At 38.8% G+C, this 17747-nt stretch overlaps 2 protein-coding genes across 4 annotated transcripts; one reads left to right on the top strand and one right to left on the bottom strand.

Annotated features, from left to right (window-relative positions):
• Positions 1-8: 8 nt before the first annotated feature.
• LOC143348016 (uncharacterized) lies at positions 9-9630 on the bottom strand. 3 transcript variants are annotated; one of them, XM_076777760.1, is made up of 4 exons: positions 9362-9630; positions 4868-4952; positions 2573-2672; positions 9-1263 (listed from the first exon to the last, which is right to left on the bottom strand). In XM_076777760.1, exons 1-4 carry the CDS (start codon positions 9437-9439, stop codon positions 1029-1031), a joined length of 498 nt encoding a protein of 165 aa, XP_076633875.1. In that variant the 5' UTR covers positions 9440-9630; the 3' UTR covers positions 9-1028. The 3 variants fall into 3 exon arrangements, with proteins under 3 accessions (XP_076633875.1, XP_076633874.1, XP_076633876.1); XM_076777759.1 differs by lacking the exons at positions 9-1263; positions 2573-2672 and adding an exon at positions 3195-3803; XM_076777761.1 differs by lacking the exons at positions 9-1263; positions 2573-2672; positions 9362-9630 and adding exons at positions 3195-3803; positions 7035-7114.
• A 2151-nt stretch (positions 9631-11781) lies between these two features.
• Positions 11782-16058, top strand: LOC143348340 (prothoracicotropic hormone-like). Its single transcript, XM_076778429.1, has 4 exons — positions 11782-11822; positions 13053-13311; positions 14837-14977; positions 15635-16058. The coding sequence occupies exons 1-4, from the start codon at positions 11782-11784 to the stop codon at positions 15785-15787; spliced, it is 594 nt and encodes a 197-aa protein (XP_076634544.1). The 3' UTR covers positions 15788-16058.
• The last annotated feature ends 1689 nt before the right edge of the window (positions 16059-17747 follow it).

Here is a 17747-nt window from a genome sequence, read left to right as displayed (position 1 = left end):
GAATGTTGCTGATACACAGGTTGCGGCGAGGATTTGGCTGGAAACGAGAACAAACAATAGAAACAACGAAGATGTCGGCGGTAGTGATGGAATCGAGCGTCTTATAAACGCGTTCAAATTTTGGTCTACCATATTCGAACCTTGTACACGTATTTTGAGACATTAAAATAATTTACTCGTTTCAACGATAACTATATCTACAAAAATATTCAATAAGTCGGTTTCTTAATTTTTCTGTACGCCACGGTGATAAATTAACAGCCACGGATATTTCAATTATGAATATCGTTTACAGACATCTTCGTTTCTGAAGAACAAAAATTGGGAATGTTGAAAAAAATTTTATAAAATGCAAATAGGTGCAACTTTATTTAAAACACTTTTTGATGTTCTGCTTAAATAACGGGGTGAATTTTTATTCGTTATTTTGAATGAAGTAACTGTAAAATTTATTTGAATATGCCACCTGCTATCAAGACACACTTTTTAGAAACACGACAATGTACGTTATATACACCATCCAGAGAAATTAAAAACAATTAGGTCTTGGATATTTTTGATATGTGCAGCTATTAATCGCTAAACGCAGTCAATTATTTTCGACACTCTACAAACGAGTTTATGCTCACGATCGCTGGGTGGCTAGCGCTATATACACATAGACAATGGGAAAGGCGCTTTCATTGCTTGTATCAGAGGTAAAAAAATTTACATTTGAAAGCGAGCATTATTTCATCATATAATGTGCATTTCATTGCATAATGTGCTAAACTTAAACAGTGGAAGAGATGATTTCGTTACTTGTATCCGGGATAAAAATTGTCACTCGAAAGCGGGAGATACTGCATCGAACTCGATCCCATCGCTAGTTAGTGGTAGCTTCGAAAGTAGTCTTAAGTGCCTCGAATATCTCTGTGTCGATCATGAAACAGAATGGAAAAGAGAGACAGAGTTAGAGGAACACTTAACAATGCTCGTCCGTGTCCAGTGTCGTTCCCCGTCGCAATCCTGGCATGGTCGACTTCATCTTAGCCTGCTCGTTCAAGGCCAGACTTCCTCATTGCCAAATAATCATCCAGCCTCTTTACGAATCCAATCCATCCGTCGCGATCTATTTCGTCAAAGTTTCGTTTGAAGAAATTGTCAAAGGGCGTCCGATCGATCTCGTCTATATTCCGTTTGGCGAATCTATCGAGCGCCGCCTGATGGATCTCGTTCGCGTTTCTCATTCGTCCATTCGCCATGGGGCCGCCTAGTCGTCTGCTGCGATCAAATAAGAACGAAACTGACCAACTTTCATGGATCGTGAGGGATTAGTGGTTGGATCAAGGCCAGAAAAACAGTAAAATAATCATACAGGGTGTTTGGCCACCCATGGGAAAAATTTTAATAGAATATTCTAGAGGCCAAAATAAGACCAAAATCAAGAATACTAATTTATTGATGGAGGCTTCGTTAAAAAGATATTAACAATTAAATTCAAAAATTTCAAATCGTTCTGGAAAAATTATTTTCGGTTGCGGGGGTCAATTACAATCATTTTTGGTGAATAGACATACCCCCGAAATCCTATCCACTTTAGAGAAAAAAATTCGAGTAAGGGCTGAAAGTTTTGGGTGAAAAAAAAGACTTTCGAATCGTCTTGGAAAAATTATTTTTAGTTGCAGGAGTCAATTGCAAGCATTTTTGGTCAACAGACATACGTCCAAAATCCTACTCAGTTTCTACTTCCCCATCAAACGAATCGCGCTGCATGTAGAGTAAATGGACTAGTCCCCGGAGGCAAAAATCGGACTTACATTGCGCCAATTGAAAGTAGAAATTTTGTTGCTTGAATGGGTGTATTTATACAGGGTGTTCGGCCACCCCTGGGAAAAATTTTAATGGGGGATTTTAGAGGCCAAAATAAGACGAAAATCAAGAATACCAAATTGTTGATGGGGGCTTCGTTAAAAAGTTATTAACAATTAAATTCAAAAATTTCAAATTGTTCTGAAAAAATTATTTTCGGTTGCGGGGGTCAATTACAATCATTTTTGGTGAATAGCCATACCCTCGAAATCCTAACCAGTTTCGAGAAAAAAATTCAATAAGTGGATAAATTTTTCGATGAAATTAAAAAATTTCAAATCGTTCTAAAAAAATTATTTTTAGTTCCGGGGGTCAATTACACTCAATTTTGGTGAATAGACATACCCCCGAAATCTTGTGTATTTTCAAGAAAAAAATTCAGTACGGTTGGAACTTTAAACGTTAATAACTGTTTAACGAAGCCTTCATCAACAAATTGGTATTCTTGATTTTCGTCTTATTTTGGCCTCTAGAATCCCCCATTAAAATTTTTCCCAGGAGTAGCCGTACACCCTGTATATTCGCCATTAGACAGACTCCGATAAGATCGTCTCTACCATTAAATTTCAAGTACATCATTATGTTCGTTAACGTAGATACGTCACTCGGATACCTCTTCAAACATACTGGGTTAGGAGTTTATTACTAAATTCCCTAGGGTGGTTTATTTTCAACGCGATTGAAAGAGGCGTCGATAAAATTGCCGAGAAATGTCCCTCACCTGCCTGTCGAAAGTCCGTGGATGCGCTCGAACGTTGTTTCGTATGGGAAGTCGAAGTCGATTCGTCGACCACCTAGCGAGTTCCGCGGATCGGCCGCATCTTGAACGAAATCCAAAAAAATTTAACACGTTCGCTGCCACGCGTCGACCATTGTCACATTACGTGGGGTTACCATATTTAAAATACTCGGTTGACCTATCGAATGTAATATATTTGTGCGTAATTAAAAGTATGCACTAAACTCTATAAGATTACTACAAATAGAACGTGATACATGGTAGACAGCATTTTAATTTAATGGTGGCAGCGTACGTGTTAAACGTCTAGTGCCCTTTCAGATACTATAACCTCACTTCTTTTTGAGCGACTCCGTCATTTCCTGTAAACTACTTATTTATAGCGGGTATTTGTTAAAAGTTTGTCAAGTATCGTTCCTCTCTGTATTAAAATAATTAAAAACAAATAGGAATGAAAATAATTTGAACATATCAGATACAAGATTGTTATAGGGGAATCTCGATTGCTCGTACAATCGAATCTTACATGTCCTTACCTAATGATACCATCCGAGAATGATCTGTCAATAACATGCAAAAGGTACAGGAAAGAACCAACAATACCGAGATCGGACTAATTTTATTCGTTGCTCCTAAGCTCGATACAAACGTGAACACTGTATAATTCTACCGTCGGCGACACTCGCGGACGCTACGTTCTCGCGTCGTGGCGTCTACGCGTTGGCGTCCTGTGGACGCGACTCTAGGTCGCGAACGACCAGCTTCTGGGCCAACTCGCGGACCAGATTCCCACCGCCTATCTGATCCAGGTTCCTCCGAAGATTGTCGGCGGCGGTTACCACGTCGTTCAAGCCGCGCACCAGGTTTCCTCCGCCGATCTGATCTAAGTTTCGACCGACGCGATCGTCTACCTCGCGCAGCAAATTTCCTCCACCGATCTGATCGAGATTACCTCGGGGCCCCAACCACCTTGTATAATCGTACTCTCGTTCGTGCAGTCCTCTCCTCAACAGATTACCGCCACCGATCTGGTCGAGATTTCGTTCGAGGCGATCCTCAACCACGTCGCCTAGCTTCTCCATGGACTGATAGTATCGCGTTCGATCTTTCGAGACGTCTTTCGTCTCTGAACTCGAACCTTTTGACGGCCTGTCGCCATTGAATCGCGTTCGATCCCAATCCTGATCTTCGAGGATCTTCTGTTTGCTCGGACCTAGAATTATCGAGCGTTTTCACTGAATAGTTTACTGGAAACCGCGTCACCACCTTCCTTCGATTTCTTCGAGGACGAAACGAGAAGCATCCGAGACGAGGCTGGCGACGAGAAGCGACGGACGAATACTCGTGTCGAGCCATCGATAGCATCACTCTGACTTTGACGATCACAAAATACGCACACAGGGGACGATCACGAATTATCACGCATGAGACCAGTAATTCCTGTCGTTTGAGAAAAAATTGAACGTGTCCTTTTTGGTTAAGCTCGTAGTTGCTACGCGACTGAAACGCTAGATGGCGTGTTTCATTAGGGCTACAGCGACCTTCTTGACAAACTACGAAACTACAAATTGTAGGAAATCGGTTGTTGTTTCTATGAAATGTGACACAAGTTGGACAACTAGGAGCTTGGCCAGAGAATGTTAAAAGTGCGTTTTGACATTCCGTGTTTTCCTCAAAAGGCAAGAATTTAGTTTTCTCAATATATATACGTATACATACACGAATGCGTGGAGAGATCAGTGGTCCAATTGTGGCACCATAGATCCTCCATAAACGATATGTTAACTTACAAGGAAAATAACGTAATGCAAATATTTACAAGTGAGTTTTTGTACAGTGAGAGGGTTTCTCTCGCCGAAGCTGGCGGTAAGTTTTCGGTGCATGGTTTTAGGTGCAACTGGCTAATAGTTTACAACATATTTAATGCTGAAGTGTTGGTACCACTGTATCGAACGGTTGTACTGTATCGTACGGTTCGATACCACAACACAAGCAACTTCTTTCAAAGGCAACAGTTGCTTCGATATAATAAATGCTTCCACTGTGCAAAAGCTCATTCAGATATCGGTGTTAAATTTACGGTATTTCACTTGTTGGACGAAAATGCACAAAAGCAGGACGTAAACAATGTTATCGATTAGCGTCGAGCAACGATCGCGTTCCCGCCAAAATAGCTGTCGGTCAACAATCGTAAATGTGGTTAAATCTGATCACGACAAAGTCGCTTAAACATGCACAAAGAGCAGAAAACGAATAGTAGAGTAACGTAAAGCTCACCGTGATCATCGAGTTGTCCGCCAAGGAATTCTGTTGTAGCTGGTCCGTACATATCGCGTCGCAGAGCGTTTGCACCGGCCTGCAACTGAAAACGTTATTGCTATTTATTATTATATCGAACCGATTATTTAAAATATTATCTCGAATGCTAAGTATTTCAAACTGACTCGTCCATTTAAAATCGAAATATTTTTAATTGGCATGAAAAAAAAAGTATTTTATTATTTTCCCAGAAACCTGTTAGTTCGAGTGATGTTTGATCTTTGAGTCTGTATATTACAAAACGCACGTATTGCCTTACGCGCACGGTCTACCTTTAAGCCTGTTTATAATTGGAAATCAGTTTCTGGTATTTCCAATGTTTACAAAGGGGATGCAGGTAGAAGGTCTACGTAACGAAGTATGTATGCAATGGTACAAACAGCAAAGATACAAATTCAAATAAAAAAAAAAACTGCAATGATAGAATATGAGGTTGTGCATAAAAAGAGAGAAATGTTTTGCAACTGCACACAAGCACCTAAACCTACCAGCACTGGTCTATAAACAGATCAATACGTACTTATTATTGGCTTGGGATAATAATAATCCTTAAGGGTATACAAAACGAGTATGGGTATACAATACGATAAGAAATACAAAACACGTGTTATTAAAGGAAGGAGTACAGTAATTTTCGTTTCTAAGCGATGATTCTTAGTCCGATTTAAGGTAAAATGATAAAACGTCTAACGAGTGGTACCGTAATAAAAATAAAAATTGTTATATTTCCTGAAGAGCGTATTATTAATAAATTAGCGAGTTTCTCCCGATAAATTCAAGTACAAACACGACTACATTCGAACTATTTTAAGTTAAACGTAATTGACCATTTTCAAAAATGATTCGAAAAATGCATAATTAAAAACGGACCGTGTTTGTACTCATTTTCACCGGGAAAATCTCGTCTATCTATCGATAACATTTACACGGAGATTAAAAACAGTTAGATCATCCCCTTAAAAGTTATTAAATCTTACAAATAAATAACAGATAAACGAAACAATTGAGGCAGTTGTGGGTCGCCTGTGACCCAACGATACCAATTGAAATTTAATATTTTAAAGTAAAAGATCAGAACGCCGTAATTTTGACGGGTTTTGCAATTCCAATGTTAATATTTAAATATCTAAATTTGTTTCGACTGTACCCAGTTCTAATATTCCGTGTACAGTGGTTTCTAATGTTAAATCTGTAACGTCGATGAATTCTACTAGTTTCTGAAAGCTCCGCGAACCCTATTAGCTGTCGACTAGGGAATCGTGACCGCACTTTCCAATTACAAATACTCGTACCTGTCCAGAGTCGAAAAGTTTCGTACGTCCGAGGGATTTGGTCAGGTTAACCGTCGCTTCATGGATACAACGTGCCTCGTCCCGTTTCTCTCAATTTCAAAATTTTCATCAACTTCGTGTCAGACGCACGCACGCGCCCGCGTCCAAGCACGTAACCGATAACAAGCTCTACACGATCACCGTACGTGACCTTCGTACATTCTTTAAAAAATAACCACGTTGTTGGTTTTTGCTCGTTCGCTAGCAAAATCGTGTAAACCAAATAAGATTGATTTCCGCTTCGGTTGCTCTTTCTTTGATGGACTCTCTACGTGCTACGAAGGTTAGATAACCGAAAGAATCGACTTGAAATCGTCCTGTTAAGGACACCTCTTGGATATTCAACAAAAGCAGCGATGGGTTCGAAATTAGAAATTTTTATATTTGTCGTTGTATCTTCACCGAAAGTGTAATAAACGGTTTGGTTAACTCTTCTCGATTAAAATAAGTCCAAACACGACTATATTCGGGATATTTTTAATTGGGCAAAATTTTTTGAATTTTCAAATTTTGCCGAATTATAAATATTCCGAATATAGTCGTGTTTGGACTCATTGTAATCGGGATAACGCCACGAACTCGATTTAAAATTTTAAAAATTTTTTCAATTTTCAAATTTCGCCTAAAATGGTCCGAATATAGTTGTGTTTGGGCTCATTTCAATCGGGATAACGCCACGAACGTGAGTTATAAACCTCCAAAAAACAGTGCAACATTAATTTCAATCATTTTAAAGAAAATATAATCGGCTAAAATACGGCAAATAATTACGGTAGAAGTCAATAATATCGTACGTTTGATAGTTTCCAGAGTCCACCACTCGTGTGTGCGCGTGCACTTTCGAATCTCGATCAGTATGCATTGGAAAAGTTCTCGTTTTCCGCGAAGTTCTCCTCGTACGTGGAACGTCCACCGACGAGATCGTACGCGACGGTTTCGTTCTCGACTCGCGTTTCTTGTCATCGGGAAGAGAAAAATTTACTCCATTACCGTTATCTCGTTCTACGACTGCTCCCCAGAGGAAGAAGCAAACAAAGTCGAAACGCGAGCACTTTCCGCGAGAGGTTTCGTGCTGCATCAGATACGCCACGCTGGCCAGATAAACGATAACGAAATAATCCATACAACAGTGCACCCGCGACATAATTCCCAACCGCGAAGGACTTCTTTCACGACAAATTATTACGCTCGATTTCCACTGGCGCTCGCTGAACGCCACGATTCAATTATCATGGCCGCCATATTTGCTATTCGCTTGCTCGAATCACGTGACATTTGTATTTGGTACTGCACATGCATCGATTCATTAAAAAAAAACAAGGTCTTATCTTTCTTTTTCGGAATTTTTTTTTTTTGTAATAGCATTATCGATGAAATAATATTTAATATTCTTTTAAAGAAACGCGAATGGACTTAGTACGTAATCTGATAGAATTACTCTAGAAAGTTTCTTACACCATGTATGCCATCTGTCGAAAGAAAAAGAAATGCAACGTCCAAACGTCGAAAGGTCGACACGCCATATTGAAAACGAGAACGTTTGGGTTAGGTTTGGCCACGGCCTAGGTTAAACCTAGGGGTTATCGTGTTTTCTATTACACGGAACATGGATCACGGAACACGGAACACGAAACACGGAGCGAAAAGTGCTAACTCGAAAGCGTCGACTCGTCGTTCGGGGGTACGATATAGCGTCGATGCAACAAGTTGCGCTTGGCGACCTCGCGTCCCGCTCCGGGACGTTCCCTTGGTCCTTACTCGATCGTTTCGATTACATTATATAACAATAATTAGTTACCAATGTCCTATATATTAATCCAAATGAACTGTTAACAGCTGCTTTATCAAAAACCAACGAATACATCGACTCCATTTTGTTTTTAATTAAATGCTGTCTCGAATAATTTTTGAGAGATGATATTATTTTCTTGTTAACACGAGTATCTTCATACAAATAATATCAGATTTAATAACACTATTAATTGTAGTCTGACTGTGGATAAATGTTAAGAAACCATAGGAAAAAAACATGTATTATTATTCGTCGAGTTATCGTTGCTTTGGTCCCGAGAGATTACGAATAACAGGAAAAGGAAAACGAGTAAAGTTTCAACCATTTTAACTTTAGACGTACGGCAGAAGCAGAGAATAAAAATTCAGATAGAAAAGTTAAATAAGAGAAATTGAAATTCAGGAAAAGAAAAATGTCAAGAGGATGGAATATAGTAACATAGTTTGAATAAGAACCTGTTTGACGTTCTGTATATTTGTAATTTTTATAATGTAAATTATAACATCATAATTACAACATTTATAATCGTTGCAGCGTTGGGTATTTTTTTATAAATATATTTAACGAACGATTTATATGCAAAATATTAATGAAGTTTATTCGTTACTGTAATTTCCAATTAATATTAATAAACTAACTTAACAATGCAAAGGGATTTTTGATTTTCCTTATGGTATAATTTTGTGATACATCAATTAGTTCCAAGAATATTAAATAATTTTATTGTTTTTATATAAATTAAAACTGGTATCGTTATTGACAAATAACGAAGTAATAATCGGTGATAAAACAGTAGGAAAATGTATTCCATATACGCGAAGGAACTTTATAAGTTCGTGATTGGAAATGAGAACTTTATAGAGAGTTCCAATCCTGTCATAACTCTATTTAACTTAAAAACGTGGCTATATTTATCTTTACTCTCTAGACACTCTAGAAAAATAAAATGAAGCACACAGAGTATCGAGTTGTTAATAACCTTACGATAATAATATGCAATTGCATTTTGCATGGTTCGAAAGGGTTCACCCGAAACGGATCTTTCGTTTTCGTTTAGTATACCTATTAGGGTAGTTATGTGTCACGCAATTAAATCAGACTTTATTCGTAGCGTGCCAGAAATGATTGGCTTCTTTTATTGCCAGCTACACCTTGGAAAATATCGAATAAATAATTTCTTTAATCTTTTTCCACGTTCAGATCGTTTTATTTTTTTACGGAAATATTTTTGTTTTTTAATCGTCGTTCATTTTTTTTTTATCGTATAAATATGAAATATGAAAGAAATATGAAAGCGTTCGAATGAAAAATTGAACGCGAAAAAGTTACCTGAACCGGTACGGCTACCACCCAGACGACCACGATCGACAGTAAGATCGGGAAAGCAGTGATACGACGTGTAGCCATCGTGAGTCCAAAACGCTGGTAGCGCGACGTCGATCGGGAAAGGATACGTTTGAATGCAAATTCAAAGCGTGGTGTGTGCGTGCGTGTTCGCGCGCCGAAAAATGTGTACTGTGTATCGGCCCTCCGCGTGCTTCCTTTAAATATATAGAGACCGACCCTACGGCCAGGGGGTGAAACATCGCTAGTGCGCATGCGCCGCCAGAAGACACCGAGTAGTCCACGAACGCGCCACCGAGAAACCCATTAACACGTTCGCTGTTACGCGTCGCGTATGCGTGGGTTGCCAATTTTTTCGTAAAAATGGTAACTCAACTTTCGAATCCTAATCAATGTATCAAGAAACGATGAATCCCTACAAATCATTGACAAAGGGACTAATATGCACAAGGCGGGCCAAACAAAGCGAGAGACGTACAGTCCTCCGTTGACTTGAAGTCTCGCGAAAGGAATGCGGGAGAAGTAGAAGGGATACACGTATTCCCACGCACACATTGATCTCTAGCTCGCTATTCGTCGCGGCAGTTACGCACACGTGTGGACTGCCTGAGAGCAAGGGAGCGAGATAGATAAATGGGCGGTCCGACTTCCTTTGCCCCTGTGCCGTCCCGCGAGACTTCAAGTCAGCGGACCACTGTACCAAAAATTTGGAAAATTATTTTTTCTCCGGAAAAACTACGAAGGAACGTCAGGAACGTTATGCTCGAAACAATGCCCGTTTACTTCCAAAGAATTAATACACCTTTCGAGAACGATGTTTCCAAATATTTTATCGTTGTATCTTTCTTCGATCTAGGAGCACTAATTTCACGTAATCCTGTAAAAAGAAACGTAACGACGTCAAATCTAGTGACCGAGGCGGCCACAAAACAGACCTATTTATATTCAAATTTTGTTTGTAATATCTCGCATTTCCGGGAAAATGTGTTTCTTCCTTCTTGCGTATGGTATGTTTTCCAAAACAATTTCAACTCGAACCAAAAGCTTTTGTAAATAGTTATTATAACAGATGTTAGAACGAGGCAGTAACCAAAATATGCTGCCAAACATTTCAGTCATGGAATATAATTTCTTGAAATATTAGTAGATGCTTGATAGTTTTGAAGATATTGTAAATTAAAACTATATATCTAGTAGTATAAATATATCAGGTCGTAGCGACGACAGCGCGAAATGTATCGTGGCTTGTAGATTGGAAGTTCAGCGATCGAATTCGACTCAACTTCCCATTTAGAAACTATCTAGCATGTTCGCCATTGCAGTTTCTATGAAACACCTATATTAATAATACATCACTATGTACGCAACTTTAATTAATAATATTTTCGAAGCTATCGCGTATCTATGACTAATATTCTACGCGGATATAAAATGCCTGTTCTATCGTATTACAAGAGTTTGTTAAAATCCTAAAAGTCATCCCACATCTCGCCTTCGACGCCGACGAATCCACTTTCGTTCAGACCACCGAGTTGGAAGCAATTCTTTTTGCTCAAATAGAACGACTCGGAAAGTTTCGCCGTTTGTTTACGCCGGCGGTACAAGAGGAGCCGTTTCACAAAAAATACGCTCACGATTATCTACGCAACCTGACTCCCCGGAGACCTGTAACGGGATCTGTTTGTTTTCACTTCAACAGCGCAGGAAGGATCTTAATTCCGATCGTCTTAATGATACATATGTTCGAGACAAGAGGAAATAATGAAACTGATCTTAGAAGAAATTAAATATTTATCTTTTTGTTGTAACAGAATTTGTTTACATAAGAAAAGAATGTATATTTTTAGGTTATGAACGAAGAATGTTTATTTTCGCTGCACGGTTCGGAGGCAAAATAAAATCATTCACAATATTCAATATCCCCTACTCTCGCGAAGAGACGAAAACGACTAGGAAAGGAGACTAGAAACGAAAAAATATTATCGTATTACATCGAGGGAAGATGCTGTCAGAAAACTCCGAAAGTTCCATTAATGATGCTAAAATTACCAGAGACCAATTTTACGACGAGCAAATTCATTTATAAGATATTAGATTACGTCGAAGCCGTTTCGACCGACGTATGTCGAAAACGTATGTTTTATAGTTAATGTATTAATAAATTTTTAAGTTTCAAGATTATACTATTTAAAAATAAAATTGTAAAAATAAATTCTTCCGATGCTCAGGCAAGGACCAAAACAATCACAATTTTTTATTATCGCGTTATCCTCTTGTCGTTTTGCGTTTGGTTTTTCATCGACGCGGTCGTTTTTCATTGAAAATTCGTAGCCCGCGTTTTCCTTCTCGATTGTTGTTTTTCACCCTCGTTGACCGATCGAGCGAATGCATTCGCGCGTACAAATATGAAAACAACGACGAACGTCGGCTGGGGTTGGTTTTACAGGTAATATACCGCGAGAAGTGGCCGTAAGCATGCGGCGCGATCGATCTCGTTCGTATCTGGTGCAGAAAATAATTCTCTGGCGGCCATAAAAGCCGAAGTTTATGTGCATGCGTGCGTGCACGCGCGTCCGCGCGACGCGTGAGCGCCGAATTAAATTACCCGCGGCTCGTAAACGTGCCGAACGCCGCACGGATTTTTGTAAAGAGTCCCGCGGCGCCATATTGCTATTATCGATGCATACAAGATGGCCGACTTCCTACGAAAACTTCACGCTTCAAGAATTTTGTTGTAAATAAAGTAATTACAGGGCGATTTTAGGGAACAAGGACCTTAGCACCGATTTCTATGACCTTGAGATATATTGTCAAGGTCAACATTTTCAACTTTTCCCTATATCTACGACCACATTCGAATACAGTTCTCAGGATGAAATCTTGCGATATTCTCATTGTTTCTTGCGCTACGTTGACCAATAATTGACCCCATTGTTGGTCGATTCCGTCGACTATAGGTCGAACAAGAATTTTAAAGCACTAGCGAATACAAATATCGCGTGACTCGGAACAAGTATAGCTAAGTTACGACGAAAACAACGCAGGTATGGTGGAAAAATAGCTCGGTGATTTTAATACGTTATTCGAGGGAGGGACGATTTTAATATCGATGGTCCAAGGACAATAGATTTTCTTGGATTTGTGACAGGCGTTACGGGCAAATAATAGGATCGTTACGGACGCATACCCACCACTGTTCGAAGATCGTATAACGCTAATGGATTCTCTCGTCACGTGAACGAAAAAGACTGAATTTTGATCCGGACAGGAGAGATGGGTGGTTATTAAATCTATTTTCATCTTCCACCTTCGTGTTACCGATTTCTCATATATAAGCGTCACCAACAGTCTAATGCTCATTTAGTAGATCCTTTGCGTATCACTAGCAACATGATGATGACTTTGATCTTTTGCGTGAGTAACTAGTGTCCGCGATTAAGAGTCGATCTCGAGAAGTAAACTTTTCGAAACGTGGTTTGGTGATTGATCATGCAACGCTTATAGTTTGCAACAATGTTTCGAGGGACGTTCATGGGGTTACGGTGTTGTCGTAGATGATAAAATTAGTCAGAATCAGAATTCGAATAGTGGCTATATCTTTTTATCGGTAACGTGCTACGCGAGTTATAAACATGATAATGTTTCGACCTTCTTTGACATAAATTGTTCAACTCAGTGATTCTCAAACGGTACTTTTGTTTCGACCACGTTTCGGGAATTTTGCCTCGTCGTACGAATTGTCGTTACAGTTCTGTGTGCTTGTGCAGATAATACTTTCCCAGCTCCGACTCGCTGAAACGACGTTGTCTCGTTGGCCGCAGCATCAGGAACAACCTTTGGATAACGAATTGTCTCTCAGGAAGAGTAGCAAACCTAGGAACCGCAGACAACTGTTCGGTGAACCGTTGAACCATATGAAACGACTACTAACTAGAGTACGTCACGTTAATGCTTCATCATTATCAATTATAGATATAGAGGTTAGAGTTGGGTTTTCGGTCAAAAACTTGATTTTCTGGTTGAAACCTTTTTATGGTAATATTAACCCCTTCAGACAGAATATAAAATTATAAAAAATATTTTAACGTTTATTTAATAGATATTCTTAGTATAATTAATATACAATTCTGTTGGGTACAGTAAGCATCGCCAGGAGGCGCTGCAAACGGTCTTGTCGTGCGCCGAGGCGGTGATAATCAGTTTTGCCGTACTACGAGCCACGCGAGGCATGCGTTTATAATACATAGTGTATTAACCCTTTTAGTGCCAGTGGACCGATCTATCGGCCCGCAGTCCTTATGCGAAAACTGCCACGGGCCGATGCGTTGTGGCGGACTGGCCACCGGCCGTGCCACTGCTATGCACGGCTATGTGGCAAAACCATTTCTTTCTCATTCTATCAATAGTGAAACGCAAAATCTCTTTCGTAAATGGTGCTGATTTCTCTTATTATAAAAATCTTTTTATTCAATAAAAAATTAAAATCACCTTAATTTTTGTAGTAAAATTATATTTTTGTATCTCGATGATGGTTTTGGAACGAAATTGACATATTTTATAACTAAAAATTTTGCTGCACAACATTATATTCCATATTCTTTAAGTTTCACAAGAATACATAGCAAAATTTTCCTCCAGGAAATCGGAATTTTATTCCTTATCCAAATCGGCCCGTGGCATTCTTTGCATGTACTCCGCAAAATGCCTGGCACTAAAAGGGTTAAGATAGAGAATAAATGTATCTGGGTGTTAAAAATCGTGGTAGTTCGCAATCTGCACCTTCCCATTTCCGCGACAAACCCAACATATTCAAACGAGAATTCTAAGTATCGAGCCAATATTTACTCGAACCCGAGAATCTTTAACGTTTCTTATATTTTACTTGCAACTTTTTTGCGTTTTCTTTTCTTCAAAATAAACATATATTTCACTTCAGCGAATAATTTTATTTTAGGTGCCCGAATGAACTTGACTTTGTGCACCACTGGACTAAGTAGAACATAAAGTTTAATTCCAATAGGGACGCGCGTTTTATCAAGCTATTTATTATTCTACGTAAGAATGTAAGGTTAACTACTAATCTACGTTCCTCGAGAGTTTTTCAGTTAAGTCCGATCAATATTGGATCGCTACTATCGAGTTAAGAAACTCGACTGAAAAATTGATGAACTCACGGGGACGAACATGAAAATACAAACTTATACCTAACAGTATTGGTGTGCAGTCAGTTCTACCTTTATATTTCGTTCTTCGTATCGAAGTTTCTTTTTTTATCGAACTTCCAACGACACTCTAACAGTTTCTAGCTTCAAGTTTCGATGACGCGACAACGATCAAAATGGTGGAATTCGCGATTATTGAAGATACTCGGGCTCGAGTAATTATTTTATTGGCGTTGTTGTCCTCAAACTATTTTATTCCGAAATATTTCTTTTAATCGTATTTGAGAAATGTCCACAGTCGATTTGTTCCTGCGAAACGCAGTACGGGGGAATAATAGACCTCGGCGACGACCATTACCCGAGATTTCTAAGCGAGTCTTATTGTAAACCGCAAACTGATCAAAGGAAGTTTCATCGTTGCAAGCTACTCAACTATACGGTAATATTTTACCTTTACTAATTTTAAAAATAGTACATATTGTAGGTTTTGTAATTTTAATGCGAAATAAAACTTTGCACAGTTCTCATTGTATAGTAACAAGGGTTGTACCAATGAATTGCTAATGTTCCCCCGATGAAAATGAGTCCAAACACGACCATCTTTGGATTATTTTTAACTATACTGTGTGCCAAAAATTTTTCAAAAACCTTCAATCACTTGTAATTTAAAATAGTCCGAATGTGGTCGTGTTTGGACTCGTTTTCATCGGGGGGACTCGAGCATTTCATTGATTACACTTTCATAAAGGTTGAATGACAAATATGAAAAATTAATTTTTTTATTTTATCTTCATATTCTCGTAAAATAAAATAACAGAATACACCTGTCTGAAAACGAGAGACAAGGCGGTAGAGCGCGATTCAGCGATCGATTACTCGTAATTAAAAGTAGTCCGAATGTGGTCGTATTTGTACTCATTTTCATCGGGAGAACCTCAGCAATTCATTGATCACGCTTCTCATAGATGTAGAATGACAAATATGAAAATTTAATTTTTCTATTTTATTTCGTCGAGGAATTAAATTCTATTATAAGGCGAAGAAACGTTTCAGTTATCAGAAGAATATTTTATTCACACAATTGTCTTGTTCATAGGTTCACGTGCTACAGGCACGCGAAGGAAGCGAGTTCCGGTACTCGTACGACAGCGCGTTGCAGGAAACTAAACTTCCGGAACACCTTCGCTACAATTGGCAACTAAAACCGATTCGAGTGGGGGTCGCCTGTATACCTGAAACAGGAAGCTAATAAAATTGGTTGTTTCACCCATCGTCAAATAGATTACTTTACGTCTAGATTCACCAAAGCGGCACGACTCTCCTGATATTGTACAAAGTTCCAGTTCGATTCTAGTCGTAATAACATCAATGTGATATTAAACACACTACTATTGAGCAATCACTAGCAATTTTTTTCACTTGAAAAATCACTTTTATCACATGAAAGCGGGAATCAGTATACTCGAATCGACGCGAATACCCTCTTTTATGGGTTTCTTCTTAGCTAAATTATTTTCATGTATTATCCGTACGATTATGCTTTTAAAATGCTAATATAATCGATATAAATCAGATTAATTGAATAATAGATGTACTTCGTTAATCGTAATTTAATAAAACGATATTATGTAACAAAACATTCGATACGATGGAGTGAAGAAAAATATACATAATCAAAATTATTGTGATCAAATTCGTTCGAATATAGTAACAGGTAACCACGATCTATTCCATGAAATTATTTTAAACAATTTGTTATTTTGTTTTTGAATAAAATGTACCCAAAGCCTGGTGATAGTTTTCGCGTCGACGTATCGGACCGTTGACAGTAAAAGGGTTAATGAGTATGCCGTTGGATTAGGTTCTATCGCTGGTTCACAGGCAAAGTTTGAAAAGAATAACAAAGATAGGGAAGCAGAGAGGGTCGAACGCTTTAAGCGTAATTGATAGACGACGCAAGGTGGCGGATATGGCCACTCGGGACAATGTTTACATTGCAGTCGGACATCCGTTTACCTTTGCTAGCCTTTCGATCGAACGCGTTGCCAATGATCAACTCGAAACCACTCTGCTTTCGCTATCAGCTTCCCGACTCTTCCGATAGCGATTGACAACCACTCAATGTACGCACTTTGCTAAATGCAGTCTGCCTTCCGACAAATCCACCTTATCGCTCTTCTTTGAATTCCAAAAGCTGAACAAAGTCGATCGCGATAAACGCAACACTGCCCCTTTTCCGTTCGTCGCTCTACAAAAGTACGCAAAACACTTCTGTAACCTGTTCGTTTTACAGTCACGATAAAATTAAATTCGATTTGAAAATGTTCCCCGTTCGTTTTCTTCTTCTTTTTACGAAGACAAAACGCGTTACTGCTTGTAAGTATTGTCAAAACGGTAGAAAAGAATCGCGCCGGTTCGTCGACCTCTGGCAACATGGCAGACATCTTCGAGAAAAAAAAATAACAATTCCGCCGGATTAACGAGCCCAAGGGGATCAAACTAAACGCGCTTGCCAGTCGATCACCCTTTAAACGAGAAAGAACGCGAGTTTGTCCCTCGAGAGCAACCATTCTAAAGTGTCCTCTTTTATTTCTCTACTACTTCCCCATCAAACGAATCGCGCTGCATGTAGAGTAAATGGACTAGTCCCCGGAGGCAAAAATCGGACTTACATTGCGCCAATTGAAAGTAGAAATTTTGTTGCTTGAATGGGTGTATTTATACAGGGTGTTCGGCCACCCCTGAGAAAAATTTTAATGGTGGATTTTAGAGGCCAAAATAAGACGAAAATCAAGAATACCAAATTGTTGATGGGGGCTTCGTTAAAAAGTTATTAACAATTAAATTCAAAAATTTCAAATTGTTCTGAAAAAATTATTTTCGGTTGCGGAGGTCAATTACAATCAGTTTTGGTGAATAGACATACCCCCGAAATCCTACCCACTCTCTAGAAAAAAAATTCGAGAAGGTGTGTAATTTTTCGACGGAAAAAAAAAATTTCAAATCGTTCTAAAAAAATTATTTTCGGTTGCGGGGATCAATTACAATCATTTTTGGTCATTACACATACCCCCGAAATCCTACGCATTTTCGAGAAAAAAATTGTTTACCAAAAATATAATTTCTGGCCAGAAATATCTGTCCGAATTTTCATGCGAATCTTTAAAACGTCATAACTTCTGAACGGATTGGACGATTTTAATGTTTAA

Source organism: Colletes latitarsis, chromosome 11, assembly GCF_051014445.1.
Source record: "Colletes latitarsis isolate SP2378_abdomen chromosome 11, iyColLati1, whole genome shotgun sequence".
NCBI classification, from domain to species: Eukaryota; Metazoa; Arthropoda; class Insecta; order Hymenoptera; family Colletidae; genus Colletes; species Colletes latitarsis.
Note: the sequence above shows the minus strand (reverse complement) of the source record. Positions and strands in the feature narration are given on the sequence as shown.

Excerpts from the sequence above, each read along its gene's own strand:
- LOC143348016 (XM_076777759.1), bottom strand. The coding sequence starts at position 9,439 with ATGGCTACACGTCGTATCACTGCTTTCCCGATCTTACTGTCGATCGTG. Across the intron at positions 4,953-9,361 it reads TGGTAGCCGTACCGGTTCAG|TTGCAGGCCGGTGCAAACGC; the intron begins GTAACTTTTTCG and ends TAACGTTTTCAG. Across the intron at positions 3,804-4,867 it reads CGGACAACTCGATGATCACG|GTCCGAGCAAACAGAAGATC; the intron begins GTGAGCTTTACG and ends CGATAATTCTAG.
- LOC143348340 (XM_076778429.1), top strand. The coding sequence starts at position 11,782 with ATGAAAACAACGACGAACGTCGGCTGGGGTTGGTTTTACAG. Across the intron at positions 11,823-13,052 it reads GGCTGGGGTTGGTTTTACAG|TGATTCTCAAACGGTACTTT; the intron begins GTAATATACCGC and ends TGTTCAACTCAG. Across the intron at positions 13,312-14,836 it reads TGAAACGACTACTAACTAGA|TCGATTTGTTCCTGCGAAAC; the intron begins GTACGTCACGTT and ends AAATGTCCACAG.